The 15690-nt window shown below is 38.0% G+C and overlaps 3 protein-coding genes across 3 annotated transcripts; 2 read left to right on the top strand and 1 right to left on the bottom strand.

Annotated features, from left to right (window-relative positions):
- Positions 1-446: 446 nt before the first annotated feature.
- On the top strand, positions 447-2652 carry LOC131788317 (alpha-2 adrenergic receptor-like). Its single transcript, XM_066168273.1, has 3 exons — positions 447-886; positions 1218-2033; positions 2370-2652. The coding sequence occupies exons 1-3, from the start codon at positions 447-449 to the stop codon at positions 2650-2652; spliced, it is 1539 nt and encodes a 512-aa protein (XP_066024370.1).
- Positions 2653-3516: 864 nt separating this feature from the next.
- On the top strand, positions 3517-5837 carry LOC131788298 (uncharacterized protein CXorf65-like). The gene is made up of 5 exons (XM_059105384.1): positions 3517-3541; positions 4112-4198; positions 4575-4694; positions 5108-5176; positions 5686-5837. The coding sequence occupies exons 1-5, from the start codon at positions 3517-3519 to the stop codon at positions 5835-5837; spliced, it is 453 nt and encodes a 150-aa protein (XP_058961367.1).
- LOC131788297 (angiomotin-like protein 1) lies at positions 4566-14501 on the bottom strand. The gene is made up of 14 exons (XM_059105383.2): positions 14227-14501; positions 13866-13916; positions 11671-12027; positions 10866-11026; positions 10244-10388; positions 9036-9076; positions 8691-8760; positions 8056-8201; positions 7518-7772; positions 7376-7443; positions 6949-7083; positions 6694-6851; positions 6517-6590; positions 4566-6308 (listed from the first exon to the last, which is right to left on the bottom strand). The coding sequence occupies exons 1-14, from the start codon at positions 14300-14302 to the stop codon at positions 6261-6263; spliced, it is 1785 nt and encodes a 594-aa protein (XP_058961366.2). The 5' UTR covers positions 14303-14501; the 3' UTR covers positions 4566-6260.
- Between the last annotated feature and the right edge of the window lie 1189 nt (positions 14502-15690).

Genomic DNA, 15690 nt, shown 5'->3' with positions numbered 1-15690 from the left:
TTCGGATAAAGAAACTCTTCCGCTGTGAATCGGCGAAGGAAAGCATTTCGATCACGTTCTGGAACAAGTGTGGATGTTCAATTTTAACGCGATACTTGTTATAACCCATTGCTATTGATAAAAGGTATTTTTTGATCAAGGAAATACAGCCAAACGGAACACGTGAAACATCAATAACATTTTTTTTTCATTCCTCTTCCATTCTTCTTTAGAACAAAGATACGTCCGATTACTGACGTAGATTATTCTTCTAAAGGCATCTGTATAACGCTGAAAGAATCACAAGACTTGAGCAGATCGAAAAACAGGAATAGTTTCTCTGCATGGCTTTTTTCATGGCCTAATTTCCTCTCATCATCTATATCCATTCACAGACCTAAATTCCATCGTGCAGTAATAACTTAAATGTATTTTTGACCGTGCTGGTAAGATACTTATCGCATATCATGCCAGTCGATATCGGTTTCATCACGGGAATCGTTATAAGCGGAATTATAATAATCGGTGTGATTGGAAACGTTATGACCTTATTCGTGATAATCCGTTACAAACCGTTACGGAATGAAACTGGAATGTTTCTGGCAAATCTCGCTGTGGCAGATCTCTTGCAGTCGATCATTGGGATGCCTCTGATAGCTGCTTCAGCTTTTCACAAACTATGGCTGTTTGGTGAATCTCTTTGTGTAATAAGTGGGTTGACCAACTCGCTCTTCTGTGTGACATCTGTTTTGACGCTAACAGCAGTATCTGTTGATAGATGGCTATCAATTGTATACCCACTCCAGTACAGAAATTGGTTGACTGTCAGAAGAGCAAGGTTTACATTGGTTTACATCTGGATACATGCTCTATTTGTGGCGATTCTTCCTGTGTTTGGTTGGTCAAGGTTTGTGAAATCAGTTGATTTTTATCTTCTAGATCTGATCTGCATTTTTCTGGGCCTTCAATCATTAACTACGGTGTAAGCATTGAGCAATCATTTTTTTAGTGACCAATATTCGCGCAAAATTAAATTTTCCCCTCAGTTTAGCTTTTCATTCATTCATTCATTCGAGAGTTCATCTTCCTTCTTCTGGGATGAATCAGCGATTTTCAAGCGCGCGTGCGTTTTCGACATATTGAACTGGGCCGAGAAATACCGAAACTCTTCCGTAACTTAACGCTCTACAGAGAAACACATTTGTATTTTCAGCTAACTTCGATTCATGTTGTTGCAGGTATGTTTATTTGCCTTATGAGTTCATCTGTACAGTCCAATGGGAAAGCGATAAGAGTTACACGATGTTTCTTAGCGCGACAAGTTTCGTGACACCCGTGATCGTCGTGGTGCTGTGTTACTCAAGTGTCTTGAAAACCGCTCGTCGTAAAGCGCGCGAGGAACCACGTGTCACGGTTGGCCGATTTAGTGGGTCGAATGTGAAGCCTGGTACGAGTAGCACGGAAGAAGCTTTCGATAAAAATTGCGATAATTCAGGAAAATATGTTCGCGGAAAAGAAAATCATGTATTCATTTCAAATTCAAAGAAGAGGTGGGAGAAAAGTGTCTTTGAGGAATGTCATATCGGGCCGGAAAAATCTGAATCGACCTCACTTAAAATGGAAGAACACCATGATGAGATTGAACGTGACTCTGAGCTGAGTTCGACATCTACGATTCGGAAAAAAGAAACAAAGAGAAAATCCTCATCTAGAGTCGTTCCCTCGAGTACAAGTGGAGTGGCTCAATTAAATACTGTCGTAGCAGCCAAAGGTTGCTCTAAAATGGCTGGAAAAGGCAAACACCCCAGGAACTTTAGTATCCCTTCCTCTCGTAGAACTGGTGTTAATAAAGTTGACGTCGCTGCACCGGTAATAAACCGCTGGACAGAGGATATCTCTCCAAGGAAGGAATCGACGGTTATTCCAGAAGAAACCGAGGGAAAGAGATACCCTCTTTCCCGAACAATAACAGCTACCGCCGGGCTGCCGGAACCCCTCGCTCGAATGCGCGGATGGATGAACGAGCGGAAAAAGGGAGACGGGCGACATAAGAGGCAAGTCTTGAACCAATTACTTCAACTTTTAAGTTGATCAGTGGACAAACCCTTGTTTCTGTTTGTTACCTTCCCTGTGCCCCTTGTTTGTTACCTCCCCTGTGCACCCTTCTTATCCCCTTCCATAAAACTCTCCTTTGTTATTTCTGAGGGTAAGGGTTCCAGTTGTGTTTTCCAACTGTGAAATAATTTCAAAAGTAGTACTGAAAAAGAATTAGTATTTCAACCTATAAGTAGAAAAAATGGTCAAATGGTACCCCCCTCTCATCCTGTGATTTTTGACTTACGGTCGCCCACTGTAAGGAATAAACATTTTATCTTTAATGTGTTCTTTAGGAAGGAGATGAAGATCACGTTTATCCTGCTTGTGGTAAATGGCACGTTCCTTCTCTGTTGGTTTCCTCATTTTATTGGAATGATGTGTTTAACCTTTACAAACGGCTTGTGCCCATTCCCCGACAGTTACCACATCATCACCACCACGCTGGCTATGTTGAACAGCGGTTGCAACCCATTTATATATACCCTGACTTACCGGAAATTCAGAAGTGGGTTTCAGGCAGTAATTCCATGTTTTCGCTCTCATAACGCTGCTAAATTAGAAAATTCTGTGGATTAACCTTTCTGTTAACCCGCGAAAAAAATGTTCTCCTTCTAATAATGCAAAAAATTTTTAGCAGCTCTTCTGAATGGATAGGGACAATAGGCGAAAGTCTTCGCAAACAACTGGTAGCATTACCTGCACGAAAAGCGTCACCAGTTCTCGCTCGTTCCTGCGACTTTCTGTGATCTCACCGTGGTAGATCTGGGAAGGACATTAGTAGTTGCTAGGACAACGTAACTGACAGTGATATTGAAATATCGTATAGAAGTCGTGTATTTTGAGACTGCAAACCTTTTTCGATCAATACGCCATGGAAAGCGAGCAGAACATTTTCCTCGGTTCACCATCGAGGTTATTCAGTCTTTGTTAAACCTCTCCCCATTGACTTCGATATAACAAATTGATCCGCGGTTGAGGGAATAAATCATTTAGACTGATGTCTCCGTTTGACAAGTGACATTTATATTGTTTCCTCAGAAGACTTATCAGGTATTTTGGCGCCATTCATGATGTTAATCCTTTTGGAATTAAAACGTTTAAAACAGTTTCCCAAAGTCAACATCAATTTTAGCCACGGATGAGCTTTTATAAGGACATCCAGGAAGACTTAATAAAGAAATTATGACAAGGCTGTATTAAAGACACATTTTACGGAAGCTTTTCAATATTCGATGAATTTCTGTTTCCACGTAATCCGTGAGTTGATGTTCTTTCAGGCTTTTGTAGATCAAAACAATTTTGAAAAAAACAATTTGCAAAGAATTTAATTAGCACCTCGTTAGCAAGAGAAGATTCCAAAATTAATTACATTACTTAAGATCCTGAACTTGTCGGATGAAATTAGTTGAATAAGAGGCACCAAGTGAAGCTCTGAGAAAAATGTTTATTACAGTCGTTTATGGGGGTAAGTCTGCAACTTTATCAGTGAAGGTATCTAGCAAACATAAGTACAACATAAATGCAGCTTCTTTCATAGATGACTGAAAAAGTTATTAAGGATCTTCAAAGTAGACAGAAATTAAACAAATATCTAAAAGGCTCTTCACATTTGAACTTTGTCAGGTAAAGAGGAGTGCTCGTTAAAGTTTGGTATCATTAAGGGTTTCTGGAGTATAGTTTAGTCACGATATTTCAGTGAATACTTAAACTCTTTACACCCTTTAGCACACCTCTGTATGTATTTTGGCCATGCTGTTCTCTATAGATTTCCTTGTGAGCTGACAAGGAGAACTTGTTTAATAATCAAGAGCTTCTTAAGTTGGTGATCATTTCCTTTATATTCATGATCTAAATGTTTGATTCAGGAGTGATATTGTAGGAAAAAATTAGATGCTGGTCGCTCATAGGGGTCCAAGGATTACCAAGTATAAATTTTGTGAAAAGGTCTTAGGAAACGTGTTTCAGCTGCAACGAGCTCCATAACTGCTCAGAGTATTGGCCGCTTAACCTTTCATAGAGGTATTGTTTTTCGCAGAACAAGAGGAAGTGTTGTTTAACACCGATTGCAAGCTCAAGCTGTTGTTAGATTGTATCAAAAAGCTGTGCAAGTGTGAAATGCAAGGTGATTAAAATATAATATTTGTGACAATCATATTTTGTTCCGACTCCAGGATTTTTCAAATAAATGGGGGAGGAGTGGGTGGGGTCACACTTATGGATATCTGCGCACTTACGTGATGTGGCTCATATCGCCGCTCATCCTCATGTAGCAATAGTCTAATACGCATGCGGCAAGATGGGGCGGCAAATGTCAGCCAATCAAAACGCAAGATTTTTACAGGAGTTTTATATAGAATTTACATGCTGTATACTTTTATTGAAGCATTTCTTAAGAAATGGTTTGTCATACGATAAATAACACCAAATAGTTCAAAATGAATAACAAGTAACGCCAATGCAGAAGCTGTGATGGATTCTGCCCCTTTTTTTTTCTTCAGCTGAAGTGGATCTGTGTGAAGTAACCGGTCATCCAAAATATCTACAACATCAGCCTCAAGAATCTTATGCCACAAATTTCTTAAAACCCAGAGGAAAATACGTCCTAATACAAATGGAAAGTACGTTATGCTGTGTTGTACTCCCATTGCGTGCCTACATTTTTTACGTCAACGTCCGCGAAACGGACCAAGTGTTTGTCGAAAAAGAACTAGTCGTGTTTATACTGGCATATTTTGTTACCTAAAATCGTTGTTGTTGTTGGTCAAACTTGAAACAGTCGAAAATCTACTCTATTGTCAAAATTGGATGTTTACTCGGTTCGATTATGGAACATTTGTGGATTATCATTGGAATCCCTGAAAATAAATGGTTTGAGTTTTCGCTTTCGAGTGTATTCCTATGTGGTTCTGCGAACTGCGTAATATGTATCCCTGGCAAGGTTAATACTTACATTTCCAGGCATTTAGAATTTATTCTGAAAAAAAGTTTAAGTACGTGATCTTGAATTTTTACTTGTAATTTTTCTTTTCAGGGGAAAATGGAAAATCCTTTTACAAACCTCTTCTTAGGGATAAATCTATTATCACTGACCATTTTCTAGGTAAGAAAATGATCTTTATAAAGTCACATAATCACAGCCTTGTAAAACATATCGGGCCGGTTATTTACACGAGGTCTAACCCAAACCGCGATTTTGCGCAAGCAGTGAGCCTCAGGTTTTCTTTATAAGAGAGTTGACTGTAATCAGATAAATTTTATTTCCACTGCTAATTTTTGGTCCTCTTGACACAGTTCACAAAATAAAGTATACAGGTAAGAGGTTCAGCTAAATTGTGGATAGCTTAGTGCACAGTTTTGTTAAACAACGGTCAAACTTTGTCTAAATAACCGGCCCATCATCAGTTGTCCACTTGGTCAGCTTTTACTGTTTTTGTTTTCACTCAAAACGCAAGGGGGTGGGGTGGGTAATGAAGCGAAAATGAATTTCTCCAGTAGTGTCTTTTACTTTGATAAAAACTATTACCAAGGAACCATTACTACTTCAATCTTACAGAAATAAGAGAGATGGTAAGTTTTTTTTTTCTTTTTTCAATCTTGTTTTTTTCTTAGCGAGCTTGGAAAAAGATATGGCAGAGAGAGAAGTGAGTCGTTCACCCGGCGCTGATAGACTGCGAACGAAGAGAAATTCACTTAAACCTGGGCGAACTGGTACATCAGGAAAAACAAAACCGAGGGCGCTCTCGATGAACAAGAATTCTTAAAAAATGCCTTTAATTTATCATATGATAGGATGCTCTGCTTCACAGCCAATATCCTTGATGATTTGATTAATAATTCTTGGTGAAGAGGTGATATACCTCTAGCAAAGCAAATCGATTGAGCCCCCCCTCCCCTTCCCTCCCCCCATCTTACAATAGACATGGCAGTGATACTGCATAGTGTTCCAGGAGAGTATTGTCCAAATTAATCCCCTCCAACAGGAGACTTCTGAGTGGGTTGGTCTTCCTTAAAATGGATTGTCTCAGAACATTTCGTCTTTCCTTGTGCCTTAAAATTTTGAGATCTCGACTTTTGAGGTCTAGGCTTGATCATTTCAAAGGAAGTTCGTAAGAAATAATATTCTGATCCGAATATCCGAGACGACACTTGGATGAAGTCTGTATGACCTTTCCGAATCGTAATTGTTACACAGACCAAAAGTGAACTGATAGCTCGTCTGGTTCGTCCATTGTCTGTGGAGATGAATAACAAAACAGAAAAAAAGGAATTTTTCGTAGTTTGACATACAGTTCCGACTATAAAGTTACACATTTCAATGATATTCCTGGATCCTTGCAGTATTCAGCTGATTATCGCAAGAATTCACTTCCACATCATATCATGGCTGCACTAATGAAGATCTTGTTTCTTGATTATTTAATTATTTACTTTTCACCGTACCTTGAATTCAGGATCTGTTTGTCTCGCATCTAGTGCATTAGTTAGTGACATTCCGGAATCAAGTGACTCTGCATCTAACAAAGGACAGAACATATCAACAATTTAAGACAATTTTCATGAGGTTTTTCTTAATGCTCAAGTAATTACAATGTACTCCTCAGGTACAAGTTTACTTACAAGAATCTCGCGCCAGTTCCCTCATTTGAGCGAAGTCTGTCCGACAGTAGGCTGGGTCTAGTGGCCATTCAGGCTCACTCAGTTCATCGTTGTTATTATTTTGAAGAACTCTAATTGTTGCTGTCTTCTCCGCCAACTGCGAGTGAAGGGATTTTATTCTATGTTGAAGAAGGTGGAATATTAAAGGTTAGTGTTCCTGTGGTAAAAATCACTATAGTTCGATGGAAGGTAAAAATACTCATTCTTATCACTTACATAGATTCTAAATCAGCACAGCGCCTGTTGGCCACGTATAGTTCTTCAACGGATTTTAAATTTTCCGCTCTACATTCAGCAATAATCTTTTCACGTTCCTGGATGGATTTTTCCAATGCCGCTATCCGTGCTTCCCTGAATTAGATACATAACACATCATTAGAACTGTGGTGAAAGATTTTTTCGCGCATTAACACAAATTACACCGCGCTTTCTTCGTTCATTTGTTATCACCGCGCATTGGTGAGTAACGCGTTTCCCAACACGGATTGTGCTATCTTCCCGCCATTTTATTTTTCGAGTTACGCATTTTCTCAGGTCTTCCATTAGGTACATGATTCCTAACACTTGTTCGCGCTCACTTTGATTTTTGAGCTATGACTCATCTATGGAATTTTTTGAACCTATTGCGCAAGAATAAACTTACTTTGGGACAGAGACAGCTTTTATGGCCAAGCTCCTTGATGTACCTTCCTGCATTAACGTTTGTTCAAGCTAAAAAGAAGCAGACGAAGGTTCAATCACCAATTTTCTTTGCATAAAAAATAACATTTTACTTTCACAATTACCCGTGATAGATTATCTTCCAGCACTTGAATCCTTTCGTTTTTTTCTCTCAACATTTCAAGTAACCCAGGGATAGATGTAGGTCCATCTAACTCTGCTATAACTTCTTCAGCTGAGATTGAATGCCGGTGATGTGTTCCTATTTCATCAGCAGTTGTTGAGCACAACCTCTCGTCAACAGGGTTACTTTCCATCATGCCCAGACCATGTACCGTCCCTGTGGGGCTTACGTGATTCTTGTGCAACTTTTCCTCGAGCTGTAATAGAAACATTGTATTTCTGTTAAAGCTAAATTGAACTAAGGGGGTAATTTTCTAAAGAAACTGTGGTGCTGCGTCGGTGGGAGAGTATAACAGGGTAATTTAGAATTATCAACCGAGTTTACAACGTAAATTGGCCACCGTAAAGAGGTTTAAAAGCTGACGTTTCGAGCGTTAGCCCTTCGTCAGAGCGATTGAACTAATACGGATTACGCTATTTAAGCTCCAAACCAATTAGGGCACGTCTTAATTTTGTTTTCCAAGAAAACATGAATCTCACCTCATTTTGGAGACATGTTATTCTCTCTCGACTTTGTGCTAGCGATGAACTCAGCAGATCTTTATCTCTCTCCAGTTCTTCAATTTGTGTGTTCTGTCGGTTTATTGTATGTTCCAGCTCTTCTCGCGTTGAAATAAAGAGGTTACCTAATTCCAGACATATGAAATGTTGCTATCAACTACTTTTAAAATGATTGTCTGCAGCAGCTCTTTTATTGTTAATTAACAAGCCTTACGTTGGCTGCGAAGTGAAAAGTTGATCATGAAACTCTTACGTGCATATATTCAGGAGAGAGGAGAGAGGGTATACGACAAGAGGGACCAAAGCCCGTCTGATCACTAGGCAACTTCCGGAGTAATTTCTCACTCAGTCCTGCTCGCGTGGCTTTGGGAGACCTGGTCATGAGATTATGTCAGAGACCGTGCGGGAGCCAATGGGAACTCACATTAAAAGGAAACAGCTTAAAGCGCGGGAAAAAGCGAGTCGCGGCTGGCTTTATTTTTGTATCTGATTGGTGGAGAAGATGGCGCAATTTTCCTAAACCAATCACAGACCGTGTTGGAGCAAAACCATTGCAGTCCTGGATTACTTTCAACACATTGAAAAGTGTTTTAAAAACTTAGTATTAAGATTACTTTGACCGATGAGTTGTCGTATGATGTCATTTTTGAGCCTAAGTTCCCTCTTGAAGTTCTCCAATGAATTCTGTAACAAAATAGAAAAGAAAATGGTACAAGACGCTTTAGTAATATTTAATGTCTAAGGCGCTAAAATATATTTAATACGCATGCTAATACATGCTCTTACATTCTCTTGTCTTTGGCCATTGAAATGTTGCCTTGCTGTCGGTATATTGGGGGTTTATTAAGCACAAGAAGACGTATTTGTGTGAACAAGGTTGCAAACCTGGACCTGTTTTCGAAAACATCTGTAGGTGTGCTGTTACATATCGTCCAAACTTTTATGTTTTGATAAATTACCTTTCCTTGTTCGACTTCATCTTTACATTTCTCTAGTTCAGCTGTTGAAAGAATATTAAGTGAAGAATGTTTTGATAATAATATGACCGCCATATCCGGTACAAACATCACCAACAATGATATCAATATTGAAGTTTTTTAACTGCATCCAAACTTGTTGTCTTTCTAACGTAGTTTTTACAACTGACGTAAACGTATTTGTGTAATAGTATCCTTCAATCAGTTCATGTATTTTCCAACTTGATGAACAGGTTCTTGAAGTCTTCAATCTGGATCAATACAAACAAACCTCACTTAATTTTGTCTCTGTTTCTTTAAATACCTCTTCGCAAGCTCTATCTGCTTAATTTATACATCGGTTTATATCGGCTGTTGATGGCTTTCCTTAGAGATTTTAACAACAAACTGATCAAATAAAACATTCAATCATTATGAGAAACGTCAACTTGTAAGTCTGTAAAATGACCTTATACGTACATTACATGACATGACGAGAACTCATTGATTTCCGTTCGGTCATCAGGTTAAAATTGTGGTATTTGTAATCTTATGAAATCTCTGAGTAGTAGAATTCTGCTTGAAAAAAACACGAATGAACCTAACGTGATCTTATTTCTGATTTTTCATTGTAGTAGATGTCGGCTTTGACAAGTTTCCTAAATATCGCAAATATTCTACCAATATTTTTAATTCCCCTTTAATTTAAATATATCTGTGCCACTTAATAGCAAATTACTGTCTCCCCTTACGAGTTCAAAAATAAATTTGTGAAATATTTTCATTCTTTCATTCACAGATTTTAAGGTGGAAAACTGATTGTCTTTTTCCATTCGTATTTGCTGTAAGTTTGCGGGAGAAAATCCAAACATTATTTTCGTCTTTGATGCATGTTTTTTGGGTAAAGAAAGATCAGGCAAACAGCGACTAGAGCATCCTAAAACATTAAAACATACATCTATTATCTTCAAAATGATCATTTCACATCTACCTAAAGAATATTTCTGTATTTAGCAGATTTTACTGAGATCTGTTTGCTTTCAATCGTGTCGTGAATGTTTTTGCGCAGCCGAAAGATATACTATTATGACTAGATCATAGCATTCCTGTAAAATTGTCGTCATGAATATACAGCTGATACCAAAATAACAGTGAACTGTTTCACATTTAATTTACAATACCTTTCTGTTTGAAATCCAAACCATTCTCACCTTCAAGATTCCTGTCTCTTTCTCGAAGTTCCTTCATCTCCGTTTCCATCCGTGTTCTTGTTCTGTATTCCAGGTTTTCACGTTTCTTAAACGATATTTGTAGTTCCTCGTATGCAGTGCGCAAGCTCTCAAGTTCATCTTCAACCTGCAATATAACTGCGTTATTGACCTTGCTTGAGGTCGAGATTACGTATACTGGCTAATTTTATTTTCGTTGTGTGGACCAAGACATATCAAGGCTCCCTAAAAACGTCAGAAGAAAAGATGACGTAAATTTCCAATCATGATGACCTGAACTTTGTTCAAAAAAGGATTTATCATCTGTCCAAAATATTTCCTTGAGAAAGTTCGCTTCACTGCAAAGTGCCTTCAAAAAAACATTTTTCTTTGTTTTTGCTATATTCAAGAAATGTGATTGCTATGTTTTATGATTCATTTTTAACAATTTCCAGGAAACTTTTTTCGTGTAAACAACATTTTCTAAGATGTCCGGAAGTGTCTATGCCGGCTTCGATTAATTTTGTGTTGTTACGGGAATAGACCGAACAATCCCGAGGGATTAAAATCATGGTGCTCAGATTGTGCCTTCAAAAACCGTGAACGAGATTTTTTCTTTCCTCACCGTTTGCATTCTACTCATCTTATGGTAAACGCTTTGCAGTTTTTCTCGTAATGCAACATTATCACGTGATAACAATTCAACCATTTGAGTGGCTCTTGTGGCAACTGCTGATGCTGTTGGCGTCGAATCAACTGGTCTGTCTGGATCTTTATCAGGTATATCTACAGGAGAAGGACAAATGTATGTGGCCGCTAAATCTTTTCATGAGCCAGTCGACAGAGACTTCATGACTAGAAATGCAGTCTTGGCCCCCTTATACTTTTGCCCGATGTTTTTGTGGTCTGTGTCCGAGATCTCTCATACTATTAATAGGGACCTTAAGCAGTCAGGACGGCAACGCCAAGGAAGACTTCGATTAAAAAATAAATTTCTGCCTTTAATTAGAATTAAAAAATGATTGCATGTGTTTACCGTCATAGCGTATAAAAGTTCCAAATGAAAATTAAAACAATTTGCCGTCGCGGTTTTGGTCTGGAGACGATGCAAATTGTGGTGATTTCACGTTGTTGTTTTGTATAGGACGGCTAAGAAATGTACAAAGTTTTTAAAACGCACGTGCTGAGCTATTGTTCTGCCAATTAGATTTTTTGTTTTTCCATTTCCTCATCTCCGTCGCCGACGTGGTTTGCTTAAGGTCCCTAACACCCTTCTGGAACGGATCGGGCGTAGACAGCTCGTGCTCTCTCAGTAAATAGGTGCTCAATATGAGTAAAATCGGTCGGTGATTGTTCACTGATCGATACTCAAATACATTATTATGACAGACAAGTACAGTAATTGAAAGAGAGTATTACATTGCTCTTACCAAAACCGTATCGCTTGTCACTGTCTTTGTAACTAAAATTTCCGTCAGAGCCATCATCGCCCACTGATTCTTCTTCATCTCTATGCTTGAAGCTTATAACTCTTTGATTCAACAGTTCTTCATTCGTTCTGCATCCATTACCGTCTCTTCGCTCATCGCCGTCATACACAACAATAAATCTTTGTTCACTTTCATTGTCATCAAAATTGCTCACAGTAATACGAGGAGTCCATAAGGTTTTTGTCCGTTTTGTATAGTCTCTTCCATTGGGCGCTGGTTTTATTTTTATTGAGGCAAGCTTGGAGGATTCTTTCAGGAGAATTTCCCTGTCCTTAACATTTGTGATCTCTAGGTCATCTGGAGAAAGATTAGAGATAAAATCAAGTTGTTTGAACTTTTGCTTCTTTATATATTTATATACTTTTTCTTGAACTAAGTTACACTGAAGATTTAGCCGACAGCAAGAGTAAATTCTTGATCGCTGATTGAAAATGTCTCCACCACGAGGATCTGAATGTAGACCCTTAACAGTTCTAAAGGATCTTTATGGGGCAGTTTTAGATTTTGACTACTAAATATGAGCTTCTGAAGGAAACATATGAATGGTTGAAAGTTCAATCTTGCTCTGTTAAGGCAAAATGAACAAATTCGAGTTTTTTCTTATGGTTTTCTAGCTTGATAAATATAAAAGCAGAATTTCTGGTAAATAACTCTCCCAGCTGAGCTATAATCTACAGGGGGAGGAGGAGGGGGAACGGGTGTCTAAAGGGAATTTAAGACGACAAAATTCACTCGCTTTTGAGGGCTTTAAGTCCCAAAAAAAAACTAAAAAGTAAGCGCTTAAAGTAAACCTGTATGCTCTGTTTAATTGTTATGACCCCCCAAACCACAGCTTGTTAAGCATTACATACTCTGCCGAAAAAACTTGGGCAATCTTAACCCCCCACCCCACCACCCTTCTTCTTAAGCTCCCTTCCCGCTGAGCCAATTACAATTGATTGATGTAGATAACAATAAATAGATGAACAAAGTGCTTAGTAATTCATGATTTAAAAATTGCAATGTCATTCTTGACGACAATGGCTTTTCATATAATTTTCTGATTAGGTTCAAATCTTTTTTGAAAATGTTAATGAGCCCATACTACAAATTATTTTATTATTTCTAGGTTTTGACAGGGACTTTATATCACTAAGACCACAAGTTCAGTTTCTTCTTTCTCTTAAGTCTTTATTCAACTTTTTTTCTTTATGAAGCGTTTTGTTACAATAATGTTTTCATCTGTTCCTTCAGAGACTGTAAAAGAAAGGGTTTATTCATAACAGAAGAAAAGTCATAGACACAAATTTGCCCGGTAATTGCAACTAGTTTACAACTGTCGTGACCTCTCGTGATTTGCATGTTGTCGCTAATTTGCAGTTTAATTAAGTGAAGCATAAAACATTTTATAGGCTGAGATAAAAAGAAATTGGACTTCAATTGAAATAAGCCGTTGATCTATTGTTGAGAATTTCTGCCCATTTCGACAAAGCATAGAGATGAAACAAAAGAGAGCGGAATCACTGATTATAGAGTCACAGAATCAAAAGTAAACCTCGTTGTGTTACGTAGAGGTGAAGCGAGGAAAAAGTGTTAAGTTCTCTTGCTGCTGTTAATTAGTAAGCAAAACGGCTGGATTAAAAGCGTCTTACGAAACACTTACTAGGAGATAAAAAGATTCACATTTATTCTCTGACGCAATATCGCGAGCAATCAAGAATATAAACAAAGGCGAAAGTTTGTGCTCTCTCTTATCCGAGCGTCTAAACTTTACCACATTTATATCAATATGCCCCGTTGCTTTATTGAAGGAGAGCAAATATTTTATAGCTATCGATCAAGTGTTCTCTGAGAGACAGACAGTATTATATCCAGCGAATTATAGAGCATTTTCACACAACTACTGTTTGAATATTATGTAGGGAATAATTGTGTTTTGGTTTCCAATGTATGTTTGTTTATCAAGCTAAACTTCTGATTATCAGAGTTATGTGTTCAGTTAGTAAGTAATTCGAATTTTGTCTGCCGGTAGAATAAAATAAATGAGAGTGTAGAAGCTAAGAGCGTGGCTTTGGACTTGACGAAATATTTAAGATATGAAGCTGTTATAATTTCTGTTCAAGGAACTGAGTTTAATTTTGTTGTCAAGTACTTACCAAGAAGATTATCATCCATTTGGAGTAAAACAGCTCCATTGACAAGATATCCTACCAGAAATCAACAGTGAATAATTGAAAGAGAACAGACTTTACAAGTATGAATGTGTTGTAAAAATTTGGCGAAACTTTCCCATCTTTGTACTACAGAACAACTTTACAAAAGATTTCTGTCAAAACATTTGAAACAAACGATATTGCATGACCTTGTCGCGCTTAACGATTTCTCTGTCAGACTGATATTGTTCATGTTGAATAACTGAAAACTTTCATTCTGCTCACTTAGAGTCAAGCATAGCTCATTGGATGAGTGTATCTGATAAAAGGAAGAGCTGGATTAACAATGTCAAAAATCAGTTACCTCTAAATCTTTTCGCATACTTTGGAAGCCCTATTTCTTTTAACCAATGAGCAACTTCATCAGCGTTCCAATCCATTTAGAACGTGCCAGCGCACGGCGATTTATGGGCTTGCAATGTTCAAATTTGTACACCACCGTGCAACAAGAAACCACAAAACCTCAACTCATTATTCCTTTGTTTGCATGCAAACGTTTCCAGAGAAGTGATCGGGCTCAGAGGAAACTCGGAGATTCACTTCAGTCTAACTTATCTTCATCGAACAACAGCTTGCAAGTGAACTCCTCAAACAAAATGTCAAGTTAGGTTGAGTGAAGGCAATGAATTAGCAGGTGACATCAACTTTAATGAGATGCTTTCAGATGCTTACCAGGTAATTAACGCAGCTACTGGTGACCTGACTTTAATTAAACTTTCTTCCAACTTCATGATGTGGATACAGATACACACATTTCTCAAAGTTAGACTCGCTATAGCAGGATTTATTTCTTCTGCGCGGAAATAAAAAGGTCACGTATAGTACCTATGTGACTTTACGAATTAAACTTATTTTTAACAAACTCAAATTTTGTGCATATTTCCCTCGGCACTCGTCAGTTCACCCATCAAGTTGCCTTCGTTATTTTATCCCTTTTATTCCCGAAAAGAACTTTTATCCTTTTCTTTTCGGTCAAAAAAGTATTTCTTTTTATCATTGAGTGCTTGAGATATCAACTATTTTTGACGCATAGTTGCGATGACCCATTTCAATCTGATGACCATACTTAATTTCTGTATCTGGCCTCTATGAGTTGTTAGTTAATCATGTCATCAGTAAATTATCGGTTAGTTGAGGTTATGACTCTTTGTTTGCTGTGTTTTGACGTTATTCCTTAAACGGAAGTAATGTCCTGAAAGCTATTTCCGGTGTAATTACCAAATGCCCTGAAACCCATTTAAGATAGGCGCGAGTGCGTCATAATGATGTCAGCAGTGGAGAAAACGTGCAGCAAGTGAGATACTTTGAACGCGAATCGCGAAAGGAGAACGCAAAGTGCGACGGAGCCATAGTAACATGCAGCATATCCTCCCGATCTTGTTTTCAAAAAGCGTAATAAGATGACATATTCATAACCGCACATCCTTGTAAAACGCATACTAAAAACTGAATCCCGGGCATGGAAGCTTTTCATCACACGCCTTTCCCTCAGGTTTTGTTGGCGTAGTAACACTCAACTCCGATCTCTAGACAGAGGTCAGGTGATAAGTTTTGACCTCCTCAATTGACTTGTCTAAAATTTTAATCAATTTAAGATTGTTTTTGGTTTGTTTGTTTGTTTTTTCCTTTGACAAAATCGTTGTTTATAGTAGGATTTGGTTTTAAGTTTTGATCAATTTGGATTCAATTCTAAACAATCACCACTCAGGAGGACTAAATTTCAAGGTTACCGCATAACATTTTTCCTGGCTGAGTACAGTAACCAGGC

Source organism: Pocillopora verrucosa, chromosome 6, assembly GCF_036669915.1.
Source record: "Pocillopora verrucosa isolate sample1 chromosome 6, ASM3666991v2, whole genome shotgun sequence".
Classification (NCBI taxonomy): domain Eukaryota; kingdom Metazoa; phylum Cnidaria; class Anthozoa; order Scleractinia; family Pocilloporidae; genus Pocillopora; species Pocillopora verrucosa.
This window is presented reverse-complemented; position numbering and strand designations above follow the sequence as displayed.

Bases quoted from the DNA above. Each gene is read 5' to 3' on its own strand.
- LOC131788297 (XM_059105383.2), bottom strand. From the start codon at position 14,302: ATGGATTGGAACGCTGATGAAGTTGCTCATTGGTTAAAAGAAATAGGG. The intron at 9,077-10,243 runs GTGAGAATGGTT...TTCTTTCAACAG, and splicing joins AAGAGACAGGAATCTTGAAG to CTGAACTAGAGAAATGTAAA. The intron at 6,852-6,948 runs GTAAGTGATAAG...TCTTCAACATAG, and splicing joins TGTGCTGATTTAGAATCTAT to AATAAAATCCCTTCACTCGC.
- LOC131788298 (XM_059105384.1), top strand. From the start codon at position 3,517: ATGTTTATTACAGTCGTTTATGGGG. The intron at 4,695-5,107 runs GTACGTTATGCT...TTTTCTTTTCAG, and splicing joins CGTCCTAATACAAATGGAAA to GGGAAAATGGAAAATCCTTT. The intron at 5,177-5,685 runs GTAAGAAAATGA...TTTTTTTCTTAG, and splicing joins TATCACTGACCATTTTCTAG to CGAGCTTGGAAAAAGATATG.
- LOC131788317 (XM_066168273.1), top strand. From the start codon at position 447: ATGCCAGTCGATATCGGTTTCATCACGGGAATCGTTATAAGCGGAATT. The intron at 887-1,217 runs GTTTGTGAAATC...ATGTTGTTGCAG, and splicing joins CCTGTGTTTGGTTGGTCAAG to GTATGTTTATTTGCCTTATG. The intron at 2,034-2,369 runs GCAAGTCTTGAA...TGTGTTCTTTAG, and splicing joins GGAGACGGGCGACATAAGAG to GAAGGAGATGAAGATCACGT.